This window comes from Ammospiza nelsoni, chromosome 13 (assembly GCF_027579445.1).
Source record: "Ammospiza nelsoni isolate bAmmNel1 chromosome 13, bAmmNel1.pri, whole genome shotgun sequence".
Classification (NCBI taxonomy): Eukaryota; Metazoa; Chordata; class Aves; order Passeriformes; family Passerellidae; genus Ammospiza; species Ammospiza nelsoni.
The window spans coordinates 9862561-9890244 of record NC_080645.1 but is presented as its reverse complement, the minus strand read 5'-3'; the positions used below and the strand labels follow the sequence as shown (position 1 = coordinate 9890244).

The 27684-nt window shown below is 40.1% G+C and overlaps 1 protein-coding gene across 1 annotated transcript in view; it reads right to left on the bottom strand.

Moving 5' to 3' along the window:
• ADCY7 (adenylate cyclase 7) overlaps window positions 1–26086 on the bottom strand; it is a 55517-nt gene extending 29431 nt beyond the window's left edge. Inside the window, exons 1-5 of the mRNA XM_059481552.1 lie at window positions 25825–26086; window positions 24927–25112; window positions 13405–13557; window positions 3923–4467; window positions 1906–2106 (exon numbers count right to left, since the gene is read on the bottom strand). Coding sequence (XP_059337535.1) covers window positions 1906–2106; window positions 3923–4093 — 372 coding nt within the window. The 5' untranslated portion in view covers window positions 4094–4467; window positions 13405–13557; window positions 24927–25112; window positions 25825–26086. The remainder of the gene's footprint in view (window positions 1–1905; window positions 2107–3922; window positions 4468–13404; window positions 13558–24926; window positions 25113–25824) is intronic.
• Window positions 26087–27684: the final 1598 nt, after the last annotated feature.

The following is a 27684-nucleotide window of genomic DNA, read 5'->3' as shown; positions in this document are numbered from 1 at the left end:
AAAATACAGTTAAAACAGTAGTTCTAAGAGTTTTGAGGGATTAATGGCTATAGGTTCATAGACAAGATGAGTTAAGGTGACATATCACCTATAATTTTTTCACTTGTCCTTGCCCTTTATCCTGAACTTATCCTTTACAGCTGGAGATGCACTTTGGATGCACTTTGTACTCACAAATCAGGAACAGTGTGTTGCAAGGCTAGCAATACTCAATAGAATCAGATTTCTCACCTGTTGGAAGATATTTTTCTAATTTTAACATCATCCAGTCACATGTGTATATTTGCTTCCTGTTTGATAAAAACCAAAAATCCAACCAATACTTCCTGGTCCTCCCACAAGAGAATAACCTTTATTACCACTAACCACATATTTAGCTGCACACCTTTTATAAAATGCACAACTGAACTTCTTCAGATCAGTGGGAAGGTTTGTAAAACTTAAATTCATATTTATAGACTTGTTACTATTGTCAGCTTATATACATAGGGAAACTAACAGCCCTGATCAGAGGAATATATTGCAGTATTCCTGGCTCAGCTCCATCTCATCACAGCAACTAAATTGTGCCACTCCAGACAAGAGCTTCCTTCGAGGAAGTCTCAAGGTCCAGTCTGCTCTTAAATATTTTCCCAGAATAGACTGTCTGATTATTGCTGTCCCAGTCAAACTAACAGGCAAATAAAAGTTCTGTCTATATCTTACTACTTTAACTGGAGTAAAACCATTTTTTTTCTGCCATATTTGCAACCCCCATCACACAACATTCTGAATGCTGTGTGATAGTTTTAGAAGCACAAGAAAAGGATGGACAAGCAAAAGCCATACCCCATTTAAACAGTAGATTTAATTAGTGATAAATTCATAACTTGAGGTGAAATTCTGAAATAAATCTATTCATTTGAATAAATCTATTCATTCAGAGTAGGGCGTCCTTATATTTTAGACTTAAAATCAAAATGAATGAGTTATTACCACACGATAGCATCACATTGGCTTGCAGCACTGAAAGCAGCAAAACCAAATCATGCTTTGTTACATATTTGCATTTATAGTTAGGATCAATACATTTGGGGGTGGGGGGTGGTTCCTAAGGTAATAGCCATTTCTTTAAGTTACAAAATACTGAACAGCATCTCTAAACATACAGTGCTGGATCCAGGCCATAATACAAATCAGATTTGGGTTGTTTAACTGATAATTTATATCCTTCATTATTCAAATATAGAAGGGAAGGGGCAGAGTTCATAAAACAAGATAAAAATTAATTAAAACTCTTCTGCTTGCATTATGAGATCTTAGGAGGAGTTTCCTACAAATTATGATATTTTTGGCTTCATGAAATCACCCATCTTCTGATCAGAGATAGCAAGCAATGAAATTTAGCCACACCCAGCAATGCCAGGATGTGTCATTAATCCTTATTGTTCACTTCACCTCTCACACTGACTTAAAAACCTGCTCCCTAGGGCACACCCAGCTCTGGAGTCCTTTATACATTTCTTGAACACTTCTCTGACCCAAATAAATTAACAAAGCAAGTATTATTAACAAAAAAAAAAAAAAAAAAAAAATCAGAGATGAATTCATAGTAATTAAGATTTAGTAAAAAACCTAAATAAAAACCCAATTTAATTAGAAAAATCCAATTCATCACTAAAGATGCAATTCCCTCATAGGTTTATGCAATTATCCAATTTTTTCACTGAAATGTATTTTCACTATAATCCAGAACACCAACTAAAATTACTGCAACAAATCAGTGAAGCCAGTTTTTAGAAGTTAACCTAAATCTCAGAAGAGTTATTGCACAGTTACAACATCCTGAAAGACTGAAGCACAGAAAAACATCCACAGCTGACCGCCAGCCCCACGTGAGTACCCGAACGAGCAGAGCGTACCCACCTGCTCCCACAGCTGGTAGTCACTCCCTGTTTCAAAGAGGGAAACATATCCCACGGTGAGGAAGCAGAGCCAGGCCACGAGGCCGAAGAGCGCCAGGCAGCGGCGGAGCAGGGACTCCATGCACAGCAGCAGGTACGTGAGCGCAAACACGGCCAGCGCCGCGCACACCGCCACCAGGAACGGCAGGTGGGAGCCAGCCTCCTGCAAGGGAAACAAGGGTTACAGCTGCCACAAATGTCCTCTTCAGAACAAGGAATAATGCAAATGTCCCCTTCAGAACAAGGAAAATCTATACTGCCCTGGAAACAGCTTGGACACCTTTGAAATAAGTTAATCTGCATTTTTAAGTAGACTAGCTGTGACAGCATGAACACCTTCTGATATTCACATATACAGAGCTAATATAATAAATACTATTATAGACAGTCAGGAAGGCAAGGTGGGAATGAGCTTCCTGCAAAAGCAAAACAAAGGGTTACAGCGGCTACAAATGTCCCCTTCAGAACAATGAAAGATGCATCTATACTGCCCTGGAAAGAGCTTGGACACCTTTGAAATAAGTTAACCTGCATTTTTAAGTAGACTAGCTGTGGCAGCATGAACACCTTCTGATATTCACACATATATAATAAATACTATTATAGACACTCATTCTACCCTGTCCCTCTTCTTCTAAGTTCTTCTAAGCCTTCTGGTGTTTACATTTTTGTAATGGAGTTTCTCACGCACTTTTCAAGTAAATAATGATTGTTTTGCTTTCCTTTCTGGAGGAGGAGAAAATTGACGGACTGTTGGCTTGACCAGTGTAGTAGAGAGGCAGCAATTTCATCCCCCAATCCATGGTCACTTTTGAAAGTCAATAAATATTGGAGTTTGGAAATAAACTGCCCTCTTCTTGCTTTGGACATCTCAGCTTGTGCATGTCGTTCATTTCATGTCCTACTGTGACACTACCCCAGTTCCACTGCTGTTGTTTTTCAAACTAGCTTAAAAGGCAAACCCCAAACCACTGATTTCTAACTACACTGCATCTATAATGCAGATGTACCCAAAGAAATGGATTTAGAGTTCAAGCTTGGCTAAAGAGGAATGTAACAGAGCTCTAAGTTTTATAGAAGATAAATTGTTAAAAATGTTGTTGCTACTTTTCTTCCCTTCCTAAGAAATAAAAGGCAAAAGGGATACAAATGCAATTGGTAAGATTTGATTTGCTGCTAAGCAGAGACTTGAAGACCCTTTATCATGAAGCTGTTTGGAAAGCAGAGTTAAAAGGCAATGAAGCATTATAACAACTACTTTACTACCTTTTTACAACATTACCTTTAAATTAACTCCTCTTCTTACCAGCTGTCAGCTGGGCTTGTACAACACCAAAATTTCTTTACAAAAAATCAAATTACACTACGTAACAAAATCTTTAAGCTGCATCTTTTCTATGCCTATAGGATCATCGCTCTTTGCTAACTAAATATTGATTCCACTGATTACCTATTGTACTGGGAGGTTCCTATTGTGCTTTTATTAATTAAAAAAAAAAAAAAGAAAAATATTTTAAAAAAAAGGAAATTAACATCTGCAAATCTTTTAAGAAAAAACCACCTCAGGAATAATCTGATGAAAAACCAACAAGTCATCATAATATGAGAAATGCAGGACATTTTAGCTTCTGTTCTTGCTCCTTCCTTAGCCCTTTTAATACTTGCTATCATAGCTAGCATTCAATACAGATCAGATGTGTAGAATACAATACAATACATATGTACATACATACAATACAGATGTATAGAATAGAAAAACAATCCTTATAGTAATTGTGCAGGTGCCTGACAATCTCTCTCTCTTCCCACTGTTTCAAAATCATACACAGTAATACATGCACGGTTCCTTGATATCTTTCAGCACTGCAACTTTGATACCATGAGGCTCAAAATATTATACAGCCAAAAAGATTCAGTGTGCTGTCAGAGTGACTCCTTATCCTCTCTGCAAACACAGAACACACACAAAATTTACTCACAGCAGTAACAAAGAAGATGATGATCAGAGTAGTCCAGAAGAGGATGGCGATGAAGAGCAGCAGCAGCAGGAGGGGATGCTGCTGGCTGGTGTAGCGGTACTTCTCATAGAGCGGGTCTGAGATCCTGCCCTCATCGCCCTCGTTGAAGAAGTATTTCCCTTTAGCTGGCATCTTCTCCCAGGCTGGCTGCTATTTCTGCTGTTTCTCTCAGTTCCCAGTGCACACAGTGACACAGCTGAAGCCACTGCTTCAAAGAGAAGTTTTGTCCTTTGGCTGCTGCCTCTGTGATCTTCAGGCACACCGAGTAACCCACGTTCTCTGGTTTTACATCTCATGAGCAGCAGCTTCAGATTCCCAACGCAATCAAAGGCAAGAATTAGCCTCCCCAAAACCACAGGCAATTCCTCATCAGCACCAAGCATGAAGCTCCAGATCAACTTGCATTGATGCAGCCAGGTGTTTCTGGCATGAGGCTTTTAAAATTATTACTTTGCAAGTCTCAAACTCCTTTCCATAAGCTTGAGTCTCACTTCCTGGGATGAACCCTGCAGAGAGACAGGATTAGTAAATTTATAGTTAATCATACACAATGTTCCCCAGGGGGGAGGGAATAAAAACAGTTTATTCCTTAAACTTTCCACCTGCATGCTGTGACCAGTGAGCAAGAGCAGCGTGCTGTGGTGGGTGGGAGCCCAGGAGCCTCGTGCGTGGGCAGCACTCACCAAGGGCTGCTCTGCTCACCCTGCTCTGGCAGCTCAAACATTTCCATGTACAAGTGTGCCACAGGGGGCTTTTCCTTCTGAGCCAATGACACAGCTCCTGTGAGCGTGCTGGGGAACTGAATGCTCACAGCTCTTTGGAAGTTGTGTGCATCTGTGTGTATGTCGCTTTCAGTCACAATACACTTGGCATTCTTTCTCAAAACATGTATCTTAAAAATTAAGAAATCCTCTTTTATTAATTTCAGACTTTAATTAGGGCATAGAAAAATGAGAAAAGAATACAGCTGTCCAAGCCAAAATTCATTAAACTTTTTTTTTAAAGATATTAAGTATCTAGATCTGTAAATTTCATTCCACTTTAAGTGATACTGTTCCCAAAGCAATACACGTGTTCTGCTAACAATGAACATTAGGGAATAAACTGTATTGTTAATTTCTAATGACCAGTGTTTTTCAAATAGCTTCATTAATATAGTTCATTCAACGCCAAGAGCCATAAAAAAGAAGCACAGGGATGTGATGGAGGGAAGCATGAAAAACAGGATTTTCTAAGTCTTATTAAAACTTGATAACAGGACCACAGCTTCTTTGCCACTTGACTGCTGTCACCATGGTGCCCAAGGCCACTGCTCCAGGGAGAAAGAACACACTAAACCTCACTTTTTTTTCCTCAGAAAAGTCAAATCCCAGCCAGTTACTTTCAAAAACAAAATGCTTAACTGCACACATACATTCAGGCTGCTTTCACACTAAAAGCAGGAAAAAGTTTCAGAAACCATAGTGGGCAATTCTGCCTCTGGTAAATAGAGCCAAACATTAACATCCTATCCAATTATTAACAATCAAGCAGGCAAAACCAGATATATCAACAGTGAGAGTGGATCAAAAAAAAAGTGTACTTTTGCAAAATAAGAAACTAGAACTTCTTTCCAGAGCATCCCCCAAACTTGGATTAATGACAAAAATCCCCCATATTGCATCACTCTTATTCAGTAATACCCAGAATAAACTGACAGTTATATTAACATATTTATATGTATATATGTATAATAAGCAAATAAAATTGAATCTTTCCCATTTATAGTTAATGGTATCCCTAATATCTCACCTGTATTGGTTATTACTGAGCTTTTCATCATAATTAAAATCCTCCCATTTTTCACTTTAAAAGATTCTTTTGGTACTCACACCATTTTCATGTGCATAATAATGCTCTTGAAAAGAAGTGTGAATCTCAGAAAGTGTCCCACTGACACTTAAAGGAGATGAAGAAGAAATTGAAACATTTGCATCATGTTTTACTGCATTTTCCAAGTCAAAGGTAACTGCACTATTACTTCACTTGGGTGTAAGCCAGTTTTTCCTGAAGAAGAAACTCTCAGAAGGTGTGCACAGGGGCAAGTATTCCAATCTGAATTTGTCTTTCAGTAACAAAGACAACACACTCCAGACAGTGGGAAGGTTTGGCCTCTGATGCAGCAGTGAGGCAGACAGCTCACGAAACATCCTGAGGAATTCCTTTACCACGGGGCTGGGGGTGCAGGCACTCTGCCTGATGTAAACAACTGCATGAAAGAGATGACAGGCTTGCTGTCCCAGTTCCTTCTAAAAGTGTATTTCAAATCAAAAACAATGAAGATCTTCTTTAATATACTTGCAGAAATATGATTTTTATGGTAATTTTTATGATAAATATGTATTTTGAGAGGGAACGTCATTTTTCCAATTAGCAGAATCCATTTTCAAAAAATAACTAATAATTGCTAAGCAGCAATACATTCACAATTATGTAGAACAAATTATCCTGTCTTGGGCTACTTTAATATTAAGTCCAGGAAAAATTACTTCACAGCTTGCTTTCTGTAACTTCTCCTGACTATGTCAATGAAAAAACAGTACCAAGAACTACATCTATTCTACAGGATTATACTGTGTGGCTGTGGCTCAGTTATCTGATGCTCAAAAAATGAAAAATGGGTGCAGTGTCAGCTTGGCACTCTTTCTGCATGTTATTGAAGAGTTTTACAGGACAGTAGATTGAAGAGACATGTCTTTTCAATAGCCTAGGCCATTTTAATTAAAAAGAGATTGATATCTCATTGATTTGTTTCTTCCTGGCTGATCTTTGTAGATATGCACTGCAAGTAATTATGAATGACCCCTGGGTCATACAATTTTCTTCTCAGAACTCTACCAGGCAAAGAAACTCCCCAAGAGTACTTTATTGATTTACCAAGAACCCATAATGCAGCACATAAATGCTACTTCGAGGTGAATCATTCCATCCAAATTACTTTCAATTTGCATCCCATGTCCCACTGCCACTACCACCTCCCTTTTTAAAAGTCCCCACTTTTTGTGTCTTTCCTCCTTTGAATTTTTTCCATCAACCTTCTGGAAATGTAGAAGGCAGAATTGAGAGAGAGAAAAAGATTCTATCATGGGTGGTATCACACACTGGGAAAAAGATCAACTCACCATGCTTCTGTTTATACATTTAAGGATCATGTGAGCACTGTGCACCACAACATCACTTTTACTCTTTTTGGTCATTGTTCCTGGAAGTTTTGCTGTTTTGACACACCAGGAGAGGTGTAACCCTGAAACACCAACAGTCCACAAAAACCAAAGAACACTCCCAGAAGCACCAGTGGCAAACACACTGAGCCAAATAGGGACTGGATCTGGGTTGTTGCCATAAAGCCACAGAGCTCTGATCAGCAGCTTATCAAGAAAAAGTCTCATTTCTTTAGAAGCCTTCAGTGTGTTTGGATGAAAAAGAGAAGGAATTGTCACCCAGGTCAGGATCTATAAGAAGCAGCCTGGCACTGTGGGTTAGAAACTGCACTGAGAGCCTCTGGGAGCAGCCACCAAACACACCAATATGACTCAGTCACATCTGTGTGAGCTCCATAGCCATTTGCCAGCCAATTAACGTGAAGAATTTTTCCCCAGTGAATATGTAAGAACACTGGACATGTGAGAGGTATAAAAAAAAACTGGACAACAGAATACCTTCCAGAAAATGAACCAAAACACCTATTACCTTCCAAATCTACTGTGTTTCAGTGGGAACAAGGATGTGCTCACATTCAGCACCAGAACCTCTTCTAGGTAAGTGCTGGGCAAGACCTGACAAAACACAGCCACCTTTCACCTGCACACAAAAAAGACAACATTTCTATCTCCCACAAATCTAGGTATTGTCCTATGCTTTCCTCCCCTTAGATGGGAACTTTCAAGCACTGCTAAACTCTCCAGTCCCTGACACAAAAATACAAAAAGCAATTATTATTTCATTAGCCTACCAGGCTTGGGCTGAGGCTCTTTTACTCTCCCAGGCTAGTTAAAACTGTCCACCAGGCTTTTTGTCAATCCACCCATTTTCTGAAGACCTGGCTGGAGACACACACCTTTTCTGAAGGCTCAACAGCTGCAGAATAGCTGTGGCCTGTACAGAGCCTGTAGAGCCCAAGTGTTGTAAAGAAACACACACCAGCCCAAGGGTGTGGATGCGTGGGGTAATTTCAGCCCCTTCCTCCCCAGAGATTGTCTGCATGGAGCAGTGTGAGGGCAGCTGGGGCAGGGAAAAAGGGGAGAGCATCCAAGACATGGAGAGAGCAGAGCACAAAGTCACATCCCACATCCCATCTCTGGAGCTCTGGCACAAAGAGCAGCCTCCCCTCACACTGCATGGTGGAGCAACAGAAAGAATGTCAGAAGTCAGACTGATAACAAAGAACAGCTCTTGGGATGGCTTCTTTCACTCTCTGCACCCTCCTGCCACCCTCTCACTCACACACCAGGATGGACAGACAGCCAGCGATCACATCCTATTCCCTCTCTCAGGAGAATTATTCACAGCAGCTCCTGACCAAGTTAAAGCCTTTCCAAACATAATCCAAATATGTTGGAGCTCTGTTTTTAATTTCAAAGCTCCTGATATATTCACAAGTGAACTCACAGTAACCATCTGGATAACTTATTTTTTCTCTTAGCTGTTCATTTGCCCAGAGCTCAAGACCTGATCACCCAGAGCTGCCTGGTTACCAAAGAGCACTGTCTGAAATATTAAAACAAGCTCTAATAGCAAGAACCAAATGAATCTATGCAAATTGTCTTATTCCTCTCAAAAACTTCTGTATAAAAGAAAGCAGAAACACTTTTTTCATCTTTAACTGATACAGAACCAGACAAACAGTACAGTTTTGATTTCCATTCCGTCTTTTGTTTCACACAAATAACAACAATGTTTCTGAAATTACTTTAGCAATTTCCATGACAAGAATGATTGCTGACTGTAATTACCCATTAGCAGATCCTAAAAGGGAATCAGGAATCTATAAACATGCAATAGAATAATTGAAGGAGATTAGTGGATGAATTATGAATCTCAGGCAAAAATAATCTCAGTCTAGTGGACTCCATGACTAGTTCAGTCTAGGAAATGAAATTCAGCAATACAAACACACACCACAGGAAATACCATTCATGTTAAAGACAACACTTCTTCCTTTTAGACTTTGCTTTCAAACACTACCGTGCAGCCACTTCAGCTTCTTCTACCCATGCAAAAGTATTGAGTGGAGAGCAGGTGTGCTTTCAATGATCTGTCTGCTAGCAGTGAGTTTCTTTACAAAGGTGAACCTTTTAAAACATATTTTGAAGTTTTCATGTGAAATGTCACCTTCCTTATCTACATTTAATTGTTGAAGGCCGCCTTCTGCAATACAGAAAAAAAAATCTTACTTACATTCATCTTCTATTTTCTCAAAAAGTGAGCATACCCACTTCAACACATCAGCACTCAGAACTATATTTACATTAAAACACTAAATCAATACAAAATTAGTCTGTCATTTTTAAAAAATTGACACATCAGAGTAATCAGTGACACTACATCACTTAGGGTTTGCCCTTGAACGTTGAAAGCCACAGCAATGATAGTGCTGAATGAGCTGCAAAGAAAGCATGGAAACTGAACTTTTAAATTCACATTCTTATTTCAGTCAATTGCTTCTTCTCATAATGTTTGTTCTCCAGGGCTATTTCAAGTAGGAATAAGTAACAAGTTGTTTAATTTGGAAAGAGTTTTTTAGTCTCCTGTACAAGTGGAAGATGTGAAATAACAGAGGCTGTGGTTTCATAAGCACCACCAGCCAGCCCTGGCCAGGCAGAGGAGGAGGAGGAGGAGGAGGAGGAGCAGGTCTCACCCAGCCAGAGCCCCCATCCTGCACCAAGCTCCTGCTGCTGAGCTCTGTGCAGAGCCCACTCACCAAACACAGCATGGAGAGCCAGTTTTGGCAGGTCACTTCCCTCTAGGGAGAAGGAGTGCAGCAGGTAGCAGAGGCACAGATGAGCTCCACAGCTGGCCCTGGGTTTGGAAAGGAAGAGCAAACCACAAGTAGGAAAGCAAGCACAGCACTGAGCTCTTAAACTGACTCATCACTTCTCACAGGTCCACAGCCTAAGGAAAGAACATTAAGAATACCACTGCTAAAGCTGGGGGCAGGGGGAGGGTGCTTGTTGCTCATTTTTAAATACCACTGTTATTACAGGATGTGCTTTGAAGAAAAAGATTACAGTCACAGAAAGAAATCTCTGTGCTACTGATCCAGGTAGGACAGAAAATGGTGACAGAATATGGTTCAGAAAACCTTTTGGTAATTTATGAGCTCACAAACCAAGTCAGTAGAACACAAAGAAGAGTCCATATAATCAGACTGCTGCAACTGAACTACGCAGGAGAGTTTACTACTGTTCTAAGGAACTTTTTATTGAGAAAACACATAATGGTTCAACCAACAAATCTATTAAGCCTTATAATTAAGTGCTGGGTCTGGCTCAGCAGGGTGGGGGAGGAAGCAGCCCTTTTATAATACTGGTTTTCATAAGCAGTAAACTCCAGGGTGTAAAAAGAGACATCACACCAGAAGGGAATTGAGCTGTGCTTTGCATCTTTCAAAACCAAGGTGTGTGATTATTTCTTGACTTCCCGACCCCCTGTCACATCTTACAGATAGACTTTTTGACTTCAGCTGATCTAAACTTGAACTTACCACTGCAAAAGTCAATATTCCCCTTACACTTTCAGTTTTCATATCTATTTAAAATTCATGTCTTTGAACACAGTGTCCTCAGAAGCCAGAATAGCTTTTCACTGAGTAATTTCAGTTTAGTTATATCAAAAGCAGTGTGCTTGTGCCATTACTGAAAGTACTAAAACCTCTAATATTGAGCTATATAAACTGCAGAAAAAAATCCCTAAAACACAGACCATTAAGCTTCAACATCATGCAGAAAAATATTTTCAGCTAAGACAGGAACAGGGACAGAGTCTCTGTGTGTCTAAGCCCCAGTAAGTTCTACAAGAATATCCCTGATTTTCACAGAAAGTAAAACTCCTGATTTCAGAGGATCTATTTTTTTAAGGGGAAAAAAAAGGCATCACAATAGGTAATACTGAGCCTTTACTGAAATCAGCAATAAAACAAAAATTCAAGAAAGGTGTGCTTGAATAGCCTTTTTTCTTTTTCAGGCATTATCTCATTTAGGTTACAGAATTATAACAAATAGCAAACAAAAAGCTCAGGCTGACAAGATTTCTAAGCTCAATATAGTTAATTACAACTAGAATGAATTCTCTGTCACCTGTTTGGCAAAATTATGAATATGCTTCAGATAATCTATTTCAGTAAAGCAGTCAAGAAGCAGAGATGTGGCAGAGTCAGACTACCAGGTTGTAACTGGAATCTTCTATCACTAGATACAAGATATGTGCAAAAAGAAAAAATTACAAAATATTTTAAAAAATCACTGTGAACAAGAGTGTAATGGGCATAACACATTGCTCTTTTTTTTTTTTTTTTCTGTCCCACAAAGTTATTTGAGGGGAATATAGAGTTCAGTACAGAAACCCAGTGCTATTTACCCATGTCTAGGGTAAATAGTGTATTTGCACAGAGCAGGTACAATCACAATATGGCAGGGACAGGGCAGGAAAAAGATAACACCTGCCCTGAGTAAGATAAGAAATCACTTCCCATTGCAGTCAGGTCCATCTACAACCAGTAAAACAGAGAAGGAGGCTCCTCACTCTCCTACCTACAATATTCCCACCCCACTGAAGTGAACAGAAACACAAACTGGCATCTGAAATTCAAACAATGCATTGATATCAACAATAACTTCAGTTTCCTTGATTTTTTTTTTGTCCCAGTCTCTAATTTTTACAGAGCCAAGTATTTTTCTTAAATGTTTTTGCCAAACATGGTTGTTTCTAGTTGAATTTCTGCTCACTCACCTCTTCCCCAACAACCTCACCTCTCCCAGGCCGAGAGATGGACACAGAAAGAATGTGACTGTGCCTCAGTACCTGGAGCAGGGCACTGCAGGGTGGTACTGCAGCACAAATATTTTTGTTAATGTATACAATGTCCTTTGCTAAAGCAAAGCCTTCATACAATTTAAGGAAGAAGGGGGAAGGTAAGGAGACAGATTAAATCCAATCCCCTTTTATTTAATGGCTAATACTTCAATACTAAGTCCTATCAAATACCTGTTTTAAAAATCTTATTTCTCTATACTATTCAGTACAGGGAAATTTTAATGTTCCCCAAACTAACCATGCAACATTTGTTACACCACCACATCCGTACTTCACAGCCAAACAAACTAAAAGTAACACTTGCAATAAGGAAGTTCCCTCCCTGGGAGGTTAAATACTAAAAACACCACCAAAGAGAAACACAATTCTGATGGAAGCATCATTTCTGGAATCATAGCCAACCTGAGGACACAAAGCTGTCAAACACCCACAATTCTTTTTAAAAAAACTGTTCCAAAATGCAGTACCTGGTTTTGGAAAGGTCCTTTGTGGAGTCATTCTGAAATAAAACAATAATAAAGGACTGAAAACCTCAGAAATCTTCTACTTGATAGCAACACACTAAAAAAATGCTAGTAGCTGTATACATATTTTTCATTGACCCAGACAAAGGGCCACAGGAACCAAACATTCACAAGGGCCTGGTCAGGTGCTTTGGATCACAAAGAGGAAGCCATGGGAAGCAGTGAGAGCTTTCCAGTGACAGCCAACATGCTTCATGGAATTTTGTTTCCACACTAAGTTTTGATTGTCTACTAAGATACTAAAATGTCTGAACACAGATCTAATCACTATCACTCTTCTTGTTTCATCTTATCTTTCATCTTGCCATTTCCAAAGATTGTTTGACAGCCAGCCCTGCCAAACCATCCCCAATGCCAAGAGGCCACTTGCACTATGCAAAGCACTGACTCACCAGGGGAAATGGGGATATCTCACCTGGCACAGCTAAAACAAAGCAGGCATTTGCAAATTAAATTCTCCTGAAGCAGCTTTATCCTTTGGATTTGCTGATACTAAAGCCAGTTAATGAGTATTAAAGCAGAACTAGTAAATTCCAGACCTGAAATAATACCACAGACATGGCAAATCTTCAGGATGTGGCAGAAGTCACTTCCCAAAAGAGCCTGCAGCTGGTGCCTCACAGCTCCAGGAGGTTTACAGGAGATCCTTCCAAACTGAGGCATCTCTAACACTGAGTGAAGGCTGCCCTGCTCAGTGCCCAGCCAGCCCCAGGGCTGGGAGCTCACCCACCCCAGCAGCACTGGGAAAGCATTTCCACCTGCACTGCAGTACTGAGCTGTGCACAGCACACCATCCTCTTTTATTTACTGGGACCACTGATAAGAAACACATGCTTGTTGTTTGCTTACCATTACAGGACACAGGATTCATTGGCAAAATCCATATTTCTCCACTCCATCATGGTCTGTTCCATCATTTTCAAATTCCTACAGAAGAGTGAGTGCAGCCCACTCAGGTTAAATTCTTGACACTAAATCTTTTGATGTACCACATGTGGGAGCCTGCAACAAGACAGGGAATCTTTACTCCAAAGGCCACTGTAGGCATTAATAATGCTTTATTTCTTCCCTTCATAGTTAAAGGAAGAAAAATCTATCTCCATCACACATTTTATGAAGCTTTACTCAGACAATCAGTAGAAGAAAAAGTATTTAACTGTATTGTGACATGAATACAACCTGATTGAAACAATCACAGCTGGAAATGTCTGAGGAGAAGGGTCAAGAGTGATGAGAGGCACTGTCTTTATGCTAACTGATTCCAACATTTTTTTTTAGCAAGGCCTGCATGACAGCAAAGGGAACTCCGCTAAAAATAGGATAAGAATGTTTTACTAACTTTCACAGCATCACAGATAATGAAAGTTCTACTTTTCCAGTAAGTTTTGTTGCACATAAGACCAAATAGCAGCAATTAAAAAAAAAAAAAACACTCCTTGAAGGATAACTTAAATTAAAAACTATATAACTCAAAACAATTTAAAATATTGCAGATCAGCAAATATGACAATATGGCAGGAAAGCAGCTGGAAAAAAAACCCCAAAAGCACACCAGCAAAACATTCCTTCCCCAGACCTTGTAACTCTGGATAAAGACTTGTCTAGTGCTAGTGTGGAAATGAAGAGATTCTGACAAATTTGCTTGTCTTGGAGTACCAAAGGGCAGAAGTGCATATTCCTAGGATGCTGTGAGCAGAAAATTGTGTCTCCAGTCAGGCAGATGACAAAGACATGGTTAGGTATCATCCTTGAAGCCAGTGCGCCAGGTATCTGGTAGAGGAATTCATATCACACATAACAGCTCCTGGCTTTGTCTCACTCTTCCTGCTTTATCCTCTTCATACACATTCTGGGAACTGAGGAGCCTGATTCAAGTTAAATAGCTGTGCTGGGAAGAGAAAGTATCAGCATCAACTTCACTGCTCATCCCAAAGCTCTGCCCCTGGGGACCCACTCTGGAAAACAGAAGGCAAAGGAAACTGCCAAATAATCAGCACAAAATTAGAGTGGATGCAAAGTATTGTTACACAAAAAGAACTGAAGTAAATCTACTGTCATTTTCTGTTAATTTTTGCTAAAATATACAAACTACTTGAACCACCACTCAAAACAGGCACTCCACTCTGTCACAGTGGGTTAAATGTCCAGCCCATACCTAAGTCCTGGGACAGCTGTGGCCATTTCCATTAGATTTTGGCCAGGAGTTAGCTGTACCTAGCCAAGCCCTACACGCATCAGCATTCATAAAAGTTGGGTGAAAGATGGAAAAGATTGTTATGTAAAAGGTCAAAACCCTGACAAAGGCTTTTGGGAGCCTTGGAGAGAGATGAGACGAAAAGCCACAAGAGATCTCAGAGAACTCATCTGAAAAGGCAGATATGAATCTGCTGTGTCTGTGCATGCATAACAGCAGATAGAAATTAAACTTTGTTAAACCTGTTACATGTACAATTTGGAATGCCCAAATAAGCTGCTGCTTTACTTTCACTGTGTCACGTATCCAGCACTAAGGATGAGTCTCTGATAATCACAAGAGATACCCTGTGTTCCTTTGAAATGGACCTGTGTCATCTGGAGAGCAGCACATGGGGAGGATGCTGAACAGTTAGAGCACCCCAGAAATATCAGAATGCTTTAGAAAAGGAAACTGTGACAGTTTTTAAAAATCACTCCATCCTTACGAAGGTGCTTAGTTGTAATTCATACTTATAACACACCTTAGAGAATTACTATGTGTTTGGAGAATTAATGTAATGACTATAGCAAGCTGACAAAGTTTCACTGACTTTGACTTTTTTTTTTTAATTTTTTAAATCTATGTCTAAAAGCATTATTTTGTCCAGAGCCCTCAATAAACAGTTACATGCAAGATTCCTTTCAGTTACAGAGGGATGAAGAATACCACTTCCCTAGAAGTGTCCTCAGGATCGGATCCTGGGGATATTCCTGTCCTACACAGACATTATAAACAAACATAATGCACAGGAGAAATACTTCACATCAAAATGTAAAGAGAAGAGAGTTTAAAAAGAAAAAGGTTCTCTCTGTGTTTGTAACTGAAGTTCCTCAGAGGCACAGACCAGTCTGCTGATAAGCAGCAAGTTTCCGGCAGTAAAGTGATACACAAAGTACTTGGAGCCAATTTTTGATCTGCAAGACAGACAAGTCTCTCTGCATTCAGCACTCACCACAGGCACCTATTTCTGTAGCAACAGCTTGTGGGGCACTTTCATTTTGACTGAAGAACATTTAACCAGTTACATTATGAGCCCTGCACCTTGCTGCTACAGCAGCAGTTGCCTTTCACACCTACCAAATTGTTCTTTGTGTGGCATTGAGTTGCTGGATCAATGCTGCACCTGCAGCACAGATTTGCTTTACTGTGTTTTGGTGGTTTGGGGGTTTTTGTTTTTTTTTTAACTATCTAAACTTTATCAAGCTAAAACTGGTCAAAAGTGGAAAAAAACCCCAAAACTTTACAGTATTAAAAAAGGTAACTTAGTTACTTTGTAACACCCCTATTACTTTCCAGATGTTTCCTTTGTTTGAAGTTTGGAGTATTAGAATACAGAGAAGTACACAACTACAGTCGTGTATGTAACAAATACAGTCCTTGATTAATGTTAGGGAGACTTAAATCAACCAAAGGAGACAGAAAATGTACCAAAATAATAATGCAACATCAACTATTCACCATCAGATTAAATGACATAATGAGGTTTTTTTAAGTGCCAACAATTGAGAAATTACAATCCAGGAAGTAACCATTCAAACCTAAGAAAAAGCAATATTTTTCAATGAAAATGTAATTGAACTACACAACTCATCCATCCCAAGTTTATCTTTAGATGCTGAGGAAGGAAAAAACAAATTTTCATTAATATTATGCCCCAACAAAATACAAACTACTAATGGCCATAAGCCATAGCCTAAAGATCCAACCTGCAGGTAGTTTATTAAAGACAGCCATGATTCACAGAGCTTGCATTGTGCACAGAGCCCCAAGGAAAAAGCCAGCAGTTACACACAAGGAAAGTGCTCAACCAAAACCCATGTATGAAGCACGACAGGAGCAGGTCTGGGAAGAGGAGCCAGAGTTGGTCAATTCCTCCCTGGTACATCAGGGAGCTCCTGTAGAAGCACAAATCACCCATTTAATTAGTGTCAGCCATTCAAAATTACTTCTAACTCTCACTGAAGTTGTTCAGCACAATTTAAGAGCAGGCCTGAGAGTCAACTATTGCCAAAAGCACAAGAACATTATTTCAATAACCACATCCTGTAGTTAAAACACAGTAAATTCCAGAACTATTTTTCTCCCTTGTAACCCCATCTTTCCATCTTGTGAAAATACAAATTCTCAAAACCTTCTGAAGCCCTTAGTCTCTGTGTGAGAAGGACAGCTAATGTATTTAAAGGAAAGAATTCAAATTCATTTCTTCCCTCCCTCCTATGGATTTGCTCCTGGCAGACTCCAAGTGTGTGGTACCCCCTTTCTTCTCTCCTGAAGGAACTGACTTAATACCAATATCCAACCACAAGAGGTGCAAACAAAATAAATGAATACTCACAAGACATTTTAGGAATATTTCCAAGGAATAGTTCCAAGCTTATAAGATGCAGATAATTTTGGACTATAAAAAGTTATTATAGCAAACATCTTTGCTGGCACTTAAATATTTGCTGGACTTTATTCTCATGCTTCCAGAAACATATAATTCCTGGAGGAGAATGTCTGTTCAGCTGTGGCAGGAAGCACAATGCTGGGCTTTAATATCACATAAAATAATAATTAAGTTATTGTGTAATAGCATTATATTTTCAAAAATAAATATATAATTAGATAAGAATGCATAATGTTAAGGATAGCAGAATGCCCATGCTTCAGCTCCCACTGTCAGACATGGTGGTTACAGAAACAACACAGCAACCAGAGCTGTAAATTCACTTCCAGAAACTCAGGGGATCCCTTAACACCAGCTTTTCAGCAGCAAATGTAATCAGCCCCTCTGAGCAATGGTGTGACAGAAGAGGGGCTGGAATCATGAGGTTCCTTTCATCCCTGTCATGTGGCTGAAACCCCAGCACTGTTTCTGAGGTGCAGCTGTAGCTGACACTGCCTTATTGCCCAGGTACAGCTGGGTACCTGCCCGAGCAGGTGACCCTGACCCACAGGTGGAACAGGAGGTGTCTGGGATGTGCTCTGCTGCAAACAGCTTCACACCTATTCATAAATCACCATCCTCCCTACACAGGGTTTAGGTTAGTTTAATGAACAGAAACAGGAAGTTTTACTGTTCATTTTAAAGAAATAAAATTATCACAGATCCTGGCTCTGGCTCCACAACTGGGGTGTCTACAGTAATATTTGCTCAACAAGTTTCTCCTCCTCACCACTTATTCCTATCTTGTTGCCACACCATTCTTTCAGTATGTGCATGTCACTGTTTCTAGGACTACAGATCAACACAAAAATATTCATTTGTCTCTCCTAGGTTTTGTTCCTTTCTGCCCAAGAGGCAGACAGGGTCAGTGATGGTGCACAGCAGCTTGGAGTGCAGCTCAGCCAGCACAGCTGAGAGCAGATGGCTGCAGAGCAGAGGCAGAACAACGAGGTGACAGCAGGAATGTGCTCCTCAGCCTAAGTCAGAGGGAGGAACTGTGCTCCCACATGTGCCCCAAGATGAGGAACAACCCAGAGAGATGCTAGGCAAGAGCCAGGAACAGAAGAGATCAGCTCCTCAGGAGAAAACAGACCTCTCAATGCCTTTGGCACCAAGCAAGTAGTCAGGGTGGTCTGAAATTCTCTATTTTAACACATGACAAAAGCCATTAACAGTTCAGTTATGCACAGTCTGTGATCTGCAGGAAATATTCAAGACTGTAAAAAACAGGGACAGATAAATATATGCAAGCAGGGAAGACTCACTGCCATCAGATTGGCTCACCCCACCTCTGAAAGCTGAATGAGGAGATCCAAGATGCATTCCCAGAGTGGGGAGGAGAGCTGTAATTGCACCATTTTTCTAGATGAGCAGTGTCAACAGCTCGGGCTCTGAGTGAGTGCTGAGCCCGTCAATGCCCTGTGGAGGTCCCTGGGGCACGGTGCTGTTGGAAGTGATGACTTTCACAACAGGCTGCTGAGCAGGATCCAGACACAAATACGCTTAGGAGAGAAAGAGGAGCTGCTACTTTATTTTTCTGCAAGAGCAAGAACACACTGCCAGCACTTTGGGCAACTTTCAGCAGCCAAATTACTGTTAATGTCCGGAACACTTTCCACTTTTGTCTGGGAGCTTCCAGGATGAGTAAATAAGACCTCATGTACTCTTATTTCTATCAACATTTCACAGAATGAAAAAGTCAGAAATAAATCAGACTTGCTAGAATCACCCTGTGAGCACCACTCACATCTTTTGACTGCCAGGTTTATGCTTCCACCAGTAAACACACTTCAAGTCTGCTACCTAAAAATGCAGTCATTTCACACAGAGAAAAAAAAAAAAAGATGCTCTTCCCTTCCAACTTACAATTTTTGCATGGCAAGAAATACACCAAAAGGAAAAGCTTAGCTCACTCTTTTAGACAGAAGCAAGTTAAGCACACAAACAGAAAAAATATCAATCATTTGTGACCAATTTGTAGCTTCTAATATGCTTTTTATCTTGCACACCTTCTAGAGGCTAATCTCCAAACCAAGTATTTTTTGCATTTGATTACCAGCCTCAAAAGACATGAGTTCACAGTGAGAAAGAAAAAGCCAAACATTTACATTTTTAGAGTGTTTCTGATGTAACACAATCTGCAAACATTTACAAACCAAACCCCACACACTAACACTTCATTTATTTTTGTTGGTTATAAATTAATTTCAACAAATGAAGCAGAAACCACTAACATACAATATAATGCACAATATGACAAACCCCATATTCATATTTATCACTGAGTCAGCCCACTTCATCCAGAAATTAACATCCAAGTGTTTCAGGGTAGGGAAAATCATAAGCTGTATGTAACCCTTCAGTGACCTCACCTGTGCATGAAACAGGCAAATCTACATTTCTAGGCACTCTATGTATTACACACTGACATAAAAATGCTGTAACATTCATTTAAATCATAAAACAATGGTTTACACCCAACCTTCTAGTACTTGATTACCATGCTAAGCCTAAGCATACAGACCTAAAACAAGGAAGAGAAGGAATAAAATGTAAGTGAAAGTGTCTGGTAGGTATTTTTGTTTAAATCCACTCTTTAAAAAGACTGTTAGCAGTTACTCTGTTCAGGTACACACACATTGGACTATACCAATAATTTCATCAGTGCCTAATTGCTTAATATACCTAGAAGCATATATAAGCACAAAGAAACCCCAGATGATAAAATAAGTTGACATTAATAAGCAAACAGTCAAAACTTAGGTCTCAAAACACCAATTGCTCCACAGCATTTTTACAAAAAGACACTCAAAGTGTCTTTTGAAATAAAACACTGAAAGTGTTCAGTGACAAGCATAGAAAAAGGCTTTCTATATCTTTGACACAAGCTCCCAGCTTTAGGTGGAGTTCAAAAAAATGTGTGTGGGGGAAACAGCAGATCTGCAAGAAATGTGCAGAAGTTCAAGTGACGTTCAAAGAAAACCAGTGGGGTACGAGAAAAAAGTGTCCCATTAGGAATCACACTGTACACTGTCATCTGCAGACGTCAAGCACAAATTCAGAAAGCATTAAGACAAGTTTTATATTTAGACACTAGCTAGTGTCTAAATATGATGAACATGGAAACCAACACTCGCTGAACTCTCCACCCACACCACTGACTAATGAAATCCTGATTTCCTAGAGCGGATGACAAACAAAAGAAGTAAAAGTAAAATCAAAGCTGCACATTAAACAAACTACATATGAGAGAGATTTTACATGTACTATGAATACTAGAGGTCCACTTCACCAACATCATGGCTGGAAACAAATCCGTACCATGAACATAAAGCAAGGACTCAAATCAGCCACAATAAACAAAGCTTAAGATTTTGTAAAAAGATATATTCATAGCAGCAAATATACTAAGTAATACATCAATTTTTCTGAGTGGTGTTAGATTTTATCAATTTCCTTTAACGTTTCCTCCTTGGCTGAGATGAATGTGGACGTTAGCACAAACTGTAGCTCCCAGGGGAGGCTGACAGGGCCATGCATGAGTGACATCCCCAGAGCCAAACCAGTACCAGAGGGGCTCCCCCCTGCAGCCACAGAGCAGCTCTTGGCTCCTGCTCTGAGCCCTTGAGTGATTCTCCCAGTTTGCCCTGGTTTTATGACCCTGCAGAAAGGATCAGGAGGAGGTCAGTCTGAGGAACGGGGATGATTCAGTCAATGACGCAGCAACGAACTCAGACTGAGGGTCAAGAAACCCCAAAGAAGAAAAGGCAGATTCTCGTTCTGGCAGCAGTCAAACAAAAGAATAGCCAGGAAGTTCATCAATAAAGGCAGATTTTTGTGTCAGTACTCTGTCTCTGAGCAGGCAGTATGTCTAGTTCTAGCCTGAAATTAATCTCTTGCACAAGCACGCTACAGTACAAACCCTAGGTAACTGCATCAATACCAAACCCTGTGGCACAGTCCAGAAACAGAGCATATAATGTTGACAATATATTTCTTCAATTAGTATGCTTGGAAATTATTGGGAAATATATGTAAAAAACTCAAGGTCCTGAGAAATTCTTGAAAAGTTTGCTGACTTCTCCATTAAGACAGGAAGGCAATTATAAGAATGTTTAAGCCCACTGACACAGCATTAGTGTTTTATCAGAATGTTAGTAGACTTTTTTAGTGAACCCTAAATCACAAGATTGTGCTTTAAGCAAAGATTTTAGCATTTAACTGCAGAGGAGAACTTGCCTTAGGTCAAAGGTGATAAAAATTCATAAGACAAGGGAGAAATCAGCATAGAGTTCTGAAAGCCTTTTTTCTTTCTGTAAACAATTCATAACCAAAAGCTATGTTTGGCAAGGAAGGTGCAGTGACCCCTCAGGTTGCCATCATGTTATTAAAAACTGAGTTCCATGCTGTTAGCTATATAGCAACACAGAAAGGAAAAAATAATTAATGAATAGTTTATAGCAATACAAGCAACCACCCCAAGCAGGTTAGAACTAGAGAATACTACATCTTGAGATCATTCTGACTCAAGTTTTACTTCCAATAAAAAGGTACACAGTACAGTTTGCATGCTAAAAAAGATCTGTCCAAATGACTTTTTCAAAGGCTACCATGGCAAAGAAAACTGCCTACCTAGTTACACAAACTAATTATCAGCAGATCAATTAATACATGAGGATCAACAGTATATAAAATTTCCCATAGTAACTGCCAATATACAAACTCACAGCCTCCTGTAAAGAAAAGCAGAATAACTGTCTCACATTTACTTAATGTTGGATAACAGTATACACAGGGAATAATTAAGGCATTTTAATTTGCCCCCTGACAACATTTTGTGCAGCCATTTTTAGGTTATTGTCTAAAAATGAGTGTGGCCATAATTACCATGTTGTTCTCCTGCTGTAAGAACATACACTTATGTTAGAAGATATCTGGGCAGCCTGTGTGCACTGCTGAGGGAGGTGAGGAAGCTCTGCTCTGTAATCACAAATTCCTTGTGGCTGTCACATATCTGCAGTTTGTCCAGATATTACTAAAGCTCTTTAAGAAGTTAACAGTCCTTCACGTGACAGGGGACACAGGGAAGGCTGGCTATGGCACTGCTCTGAGGCAGGAGCAGCACTCAGCCTCCTGTGCTGAATAAGACACCAACAAAGATCATCCACAATCCCCTGGCTGTTCCCTAGCTCAACAGGTGGGTGGTGCATTTAAAAACCAGTTTTTCAGGTCTGAACTCAAATTGTATGGTAACCATGCAACAGACCACCCGAGGGTCTGTGAGTGGCCAGAGGGTCACACAGCAGCACAGGGAACTGGAATCAAAGGCTGCTTGAGACTTCTCACAGAGCAAAGAAAAGCCTGTGCTGGGCTGTCAAGTACAGGAACAGGGATATGGGAACTCTGGGAAGCATTGACCAAATCCTAAACACTTCAAAGAGGGAAGATTGAGCAAACAGCATGCTGTATGGTTTGTTTTGCACTGACAGCAGTCACTAGCATCACCCAGAAAACTTCTCTAAAAATTCCCCCCACTACTAGCTCTATGTCTTTGTGACTGTCAGCTATCTCATGCCTCCAAGAGTTAAGTATTTCTAGCTCATGGGACTCCAGAAAAGTTTGTTTACTTCAAAAAGACAGAGTCAGAACTGATTTTAATATCCACAGCATTTGTTCCCAAGGCCCAGGCTCAGTGAGTGAGTGCAGAGAGGCAGCACCCAGAATCCTGCGGTGCTTAAAGCACTTGCACATGGAGTGGACACAAATACAGCTGGCTGGTGTCTTGCAAAGAAGGCACAAATCAGGGTGATAGCATCACTAAGCTGCATACAAAAAGAGAACTTATTAAAATTCAACCACAAGGCTGGAAAGAGTGGTGGAGTTGTTCCCCACTCAGAACTGGCACACTTCCCCTGCCCACTGCCAGGCCTCTGCTCTGACACAGTTCAGGTTACAGCAATTTAAAAGTATTTCTGGATAACCTGATTACCAATGTGTTAGGCAGCTGCTTCAGAAGTGCTTTTAAAATACACCAGCTTTGAGAAGACACTTGCTGCCTTCTCCCTTCTGGTCTCTCCAGAGTTCCCACCCATCAAGGGCACTCACCCAAGCCTGACTCTGGGTCAGGGAAAGCTCTTCCCAAGTCCACTGCAGTACCATTATGCAACAATAATACCACAATACTAGGTCTCCTCCTCCTGCAACCCATCCCATTTCTGTGAGGGCAGTGCACAGTTAAAGAAACCCTTCCTTCTCCCCCCAGTCTCACTTTTTTCATGTCGTGAATACCCATTTCTAATGAGAACATTTTTCTAGCATGTAAAAACTGCAACAACTGATTCATGGCTTTCTAATTCCCAGAGTTCCCACACTTCGTACAACCAACACTCCTCAGACTTAACAGCAAGCAGTAAGTTTGGTTGTTCAGGGTTTTTTTTGGATACTGCTTCTTTAAAAATTGGCTGTTTGTAAATGCACAAGCCCAAAGAATGATGCCTGGGATACTGATACACAGAATACAATGGAACTGCCATTCAGAAAGATAAAAAGAAACAAGCACAATATTTTGGATTCTGTGGCCTTCAGAACTGATGCTTTAGTTTTCTTTATTTATACCAATAGATGTTTATGTATCTTTACACATATGCATTTTTATTGGCAGCAGAGAGCTGCAGGAAAAGCCTAACCACAAATAATCCAGTTTAAAATAAGTAGAGGAGAATCTATTTCCAAGTAGAGCTGCCTGCACAAAAGCAGGACAGAAATTAATTCAACATGTAAAACAAGTGTTTCATGCTACTCTGATAAACCAGTTTAGCTACAACTACATCCAAATTCCCTGTGTAAACATGCTTGACAAATGGTTATGGAATACAGAATTAATATAAGAAAAGAGCAACTCTTATTTCTTGCTTAAATTTGCCCAAAATTTTGAAAAGCAAAACTTTCCCCTTTGTACTCTCAATATACTATTCATTAATTGCAATTTAATCTCTTTTATCTAAAAAGATAGTTAAATAATTGGTCTGCACCTGACCAGAAGCAATTAACACCCACATGCAGCTCTGCTCAGACTGACAGCCTGTGTCACTGAATCGTGTTCTACAGCTCCACCAGTGAGCTCTGAACATGCAAGCAATCAACACATCAGCTCGCTGGGGAAAATAAAACAGCCTGTGTGGAATTTTGCCTTTTGTGGCACTGTAAAAACTGCATCAAACTGCTCTTACCAAGTCACTACACTGGGGTTTCCTATTTCTTTGAAAGCTAATCATGGTGTTTGTACTGCTTTCAAATCAAGCTCTCACTTTCTCAGAGCATCTCCAAGCTTTGAGTACCTTCCAATGTGAATTTTGTGTTATCTAATGTGCCACAACACTGCACAGTCCCAAGCAAACCACAATATCCATCAGCTCAATTGCTGCTGTAGCACTGCAAAGCATCTTCTACCTTATTTTAAAAGTGCAGCATCCTGAGGGAGGAGGGGGCTTGCAATTGTTACAATTAACAATCTAAAAATAATAAGTAAAAACTACTACTTTCAAAACAGGATACTCCTCAGGAACTTGACAAAAAAAAAAGATGATTTTTTTAAAGTACTACAGTGAAATATTTTTATGCTCATTTCCTGCTGTACAAGTAAAACAGAGGAACAGAGCTCACTCTTAAGGAATACTGAAATTGGGATAACAATTCAGCTGGCAATACCTTCAAGCAAAACAGAGTCCAGATCACTTTTCCAGCATGTTTCAGAAGTATAACTTACTACTTGCATAACCAGGAGCCCAATTATACAGCACAGCCACTGCTGACGAGGAGGGAATTGTCCCTGTCTGACTCTCTAGAAGTTCAACGATATGTTCTGGCCACTTCCTCTGCCTGGTTGTTCTGTTCCTACAGAGGAAAAAAAAAATCATACTTAAAAAATGCTTATCCTATGAAAAAACCTGCATTTTGTCCATTTAGCTTCATGAATCATCCCTGCAGCAGGTCAGATGAGCACCAGGGCTGACTCCAGGGTGGGCTGGAAGCACAGGGGCAGGAAGTGAAGAGAGCTGCTGGCTTTTAGTGACAGCTACTCCTTGAGCCAGCTTAGCTGCACCCTAAAAATCACAGCCTTCAGTGTGCTTACTTCTGTGTTCATAGTTAAAGTCATATATTTCTAGGAAAAACCCCCACTTTTTAAACCCAATCATCAGTCACTGTAACATAAAAAGTGAGCAGAAAGGGATTTATAGTTCCCAGGATGTTCCCAAAAGAGGTTGTTCCCTCCTGTATATACATAAGACCTTACTAAAAAAAAAAAAAAAAAAAAAAAAAAAAAAAAAGAAAAAAAAAGAAAAATCATTAACAAGGTGGATACTTCATATGAGAGCAAAACTGGGCCCAAAACCCCCAAAACTCAATCTGCTCACAAGACTACAAAGTGACTGGTAGTTACGTCAAATCTAGAGGAAGATAAATATTAACCTCAAAACCCAGTTCCTGATTAAAATGTATTAGTATTGCCAACATATATTTAACACATTTTCTGTTACCTTAGTTTATTGCAACAAACACGTTTCTCACAAATATAGAAACGTTTGTTTCCTTGGCATTGACATACCTGTCACCTTCACAGCTGGAACTGCCATCAAAGGAGGAGCAGCAGGTCAGGCAAAGAGTGTCAGGAAGTGAGAAAGTTCTGTCAGCAGCACCCCAACTTCCTTTCAAATGAGAAAATTGAAACCAAAATTCTCTTCTGCTACTACAACTTATTTTTTTTATTTATTCCCCTATGGGCTCAGTAGCAACAACAGGGAAAAAAAGAAAGACACACAGAAAAGCTCCAGCACAAAGTTCATCCTCTCTCAACTTGACCCAATCTGGGTTTTTCCCTACAGCCTGACTAAGCCTGAGCTTGTTTGAGCAAGCAGGTCCTGCCTGAAATACCACAGCAGATGGGCTCAGGTTGACCTGAGCCAGGTGCTAAGAATATCTGCCATTTAAGTGATCAAGGCTTTATCACCATTTCCATTAATTTCAGCTGAGTTTAAATAAACCCCAGTGAGCTCAGTCTGTCCCAATCCACCTTTGTGAGATCCTTCTCAGCTGTGCTCCTTGCCCAGCCCTTCCATGTGCTCTGTCATCCTACTGGAATGCTTGTTCCCTCACCATTTTGGTTACATGGATGGAAAACAGTATTCCAGTAATTAGTCACTGCTAGATGGTTTGATCATCAACTAGTCCTTTCAAAAACCTTGTGAATAAATGCATATTTTTACATAAATAAAGCAGAAAGTGTCCCAGATTGGACATTAAGTAAATAAGTAAATATTGAAACCCAGGCTATATTATAAATGAAGAGCATCATACTACAATATGTTATTCAACTCATTGACATGCTAACTTATCATTATTAGTCATTACAAAAATTCATGGAGTGAAAAGTAACAACCTAAACCCAAAATTAAACAGTCACAGGTAAACTATTTCTACATTTGTCTACCTATGTTGTTTCTTTCCTTGAAATAAAGCATGCAGTCTCAAGACCTGACAACTTTATTAAAGCTCTTTAAAGCATTTTTGTATTGATTCTGAGACTAAGCTTGGGGCTTATAACAAGCCATTTACAAGGCAACATTATTAAAAGAAAAAATTACAGCTATTCTTACTGAACACCTCAAAAAAATCCATTCCTCTTGTTGTGTGCTGAATGACACCTTGCATGACAAACAGTACTTGTCTGTGCATCCCACAGAACAGGAGGTGGGACAAAGCCCTGCAGTGCCCTTAAGGGGCACAGGACACCGGAGAATGAGCCTGAAATTCACCTCCTTCCCTTCCCTTCACTTGGCCAGAAGGGACCTGAGCACGGCAAACACCCAGACACGGTGTGAAGGCAGCACACAGGAGCACCTGGGGGAGAAGCTGCCAGAAACAGCCAGCTCTGCTCAAAGAAACTTGTCCCCTTTCTCTGACTTACACCGGGTGCAGCCTCGGTAATCTCAGTTATTTCGTGTTTAACTAGAATCATTGCTTATTCACTTTAGTTTTGTGCCCACAGACAGAAGCTAAACACACCCTGTTGGTTCCTTCTCTCTAATTACAGACCAGAAGCCACTTTTAAATGCTGAAAAGAGGATTACAGAACAGCTGCTAAGAGAGGAACATTTTGGCCATTAGCTGTGAAGGAAGCTCTTAGGAAAAGCTGTGCATACAGCTCTGCTGTCACAGGAGAGCCAGCTTTGACTTAGTTCCTTCTTTAAAGCACCAACAGACCTGAGGCCTCTGAACTGCAGGGCCTGTGCTGGAGAAATCAAACCAGCAGCTTGGCTGCTACAGAGGAGAAGATTTGTTTATTTTTTATAAAAGTGCTACTGAAAAGAGACTACACAAAACAAAGCTGATGAAGGGCACATTTTGACATGTCATAACTCCAGGGTACTGAGGTAAAGCAACGTTTTGGCTGGAAAAAGAAAAACAG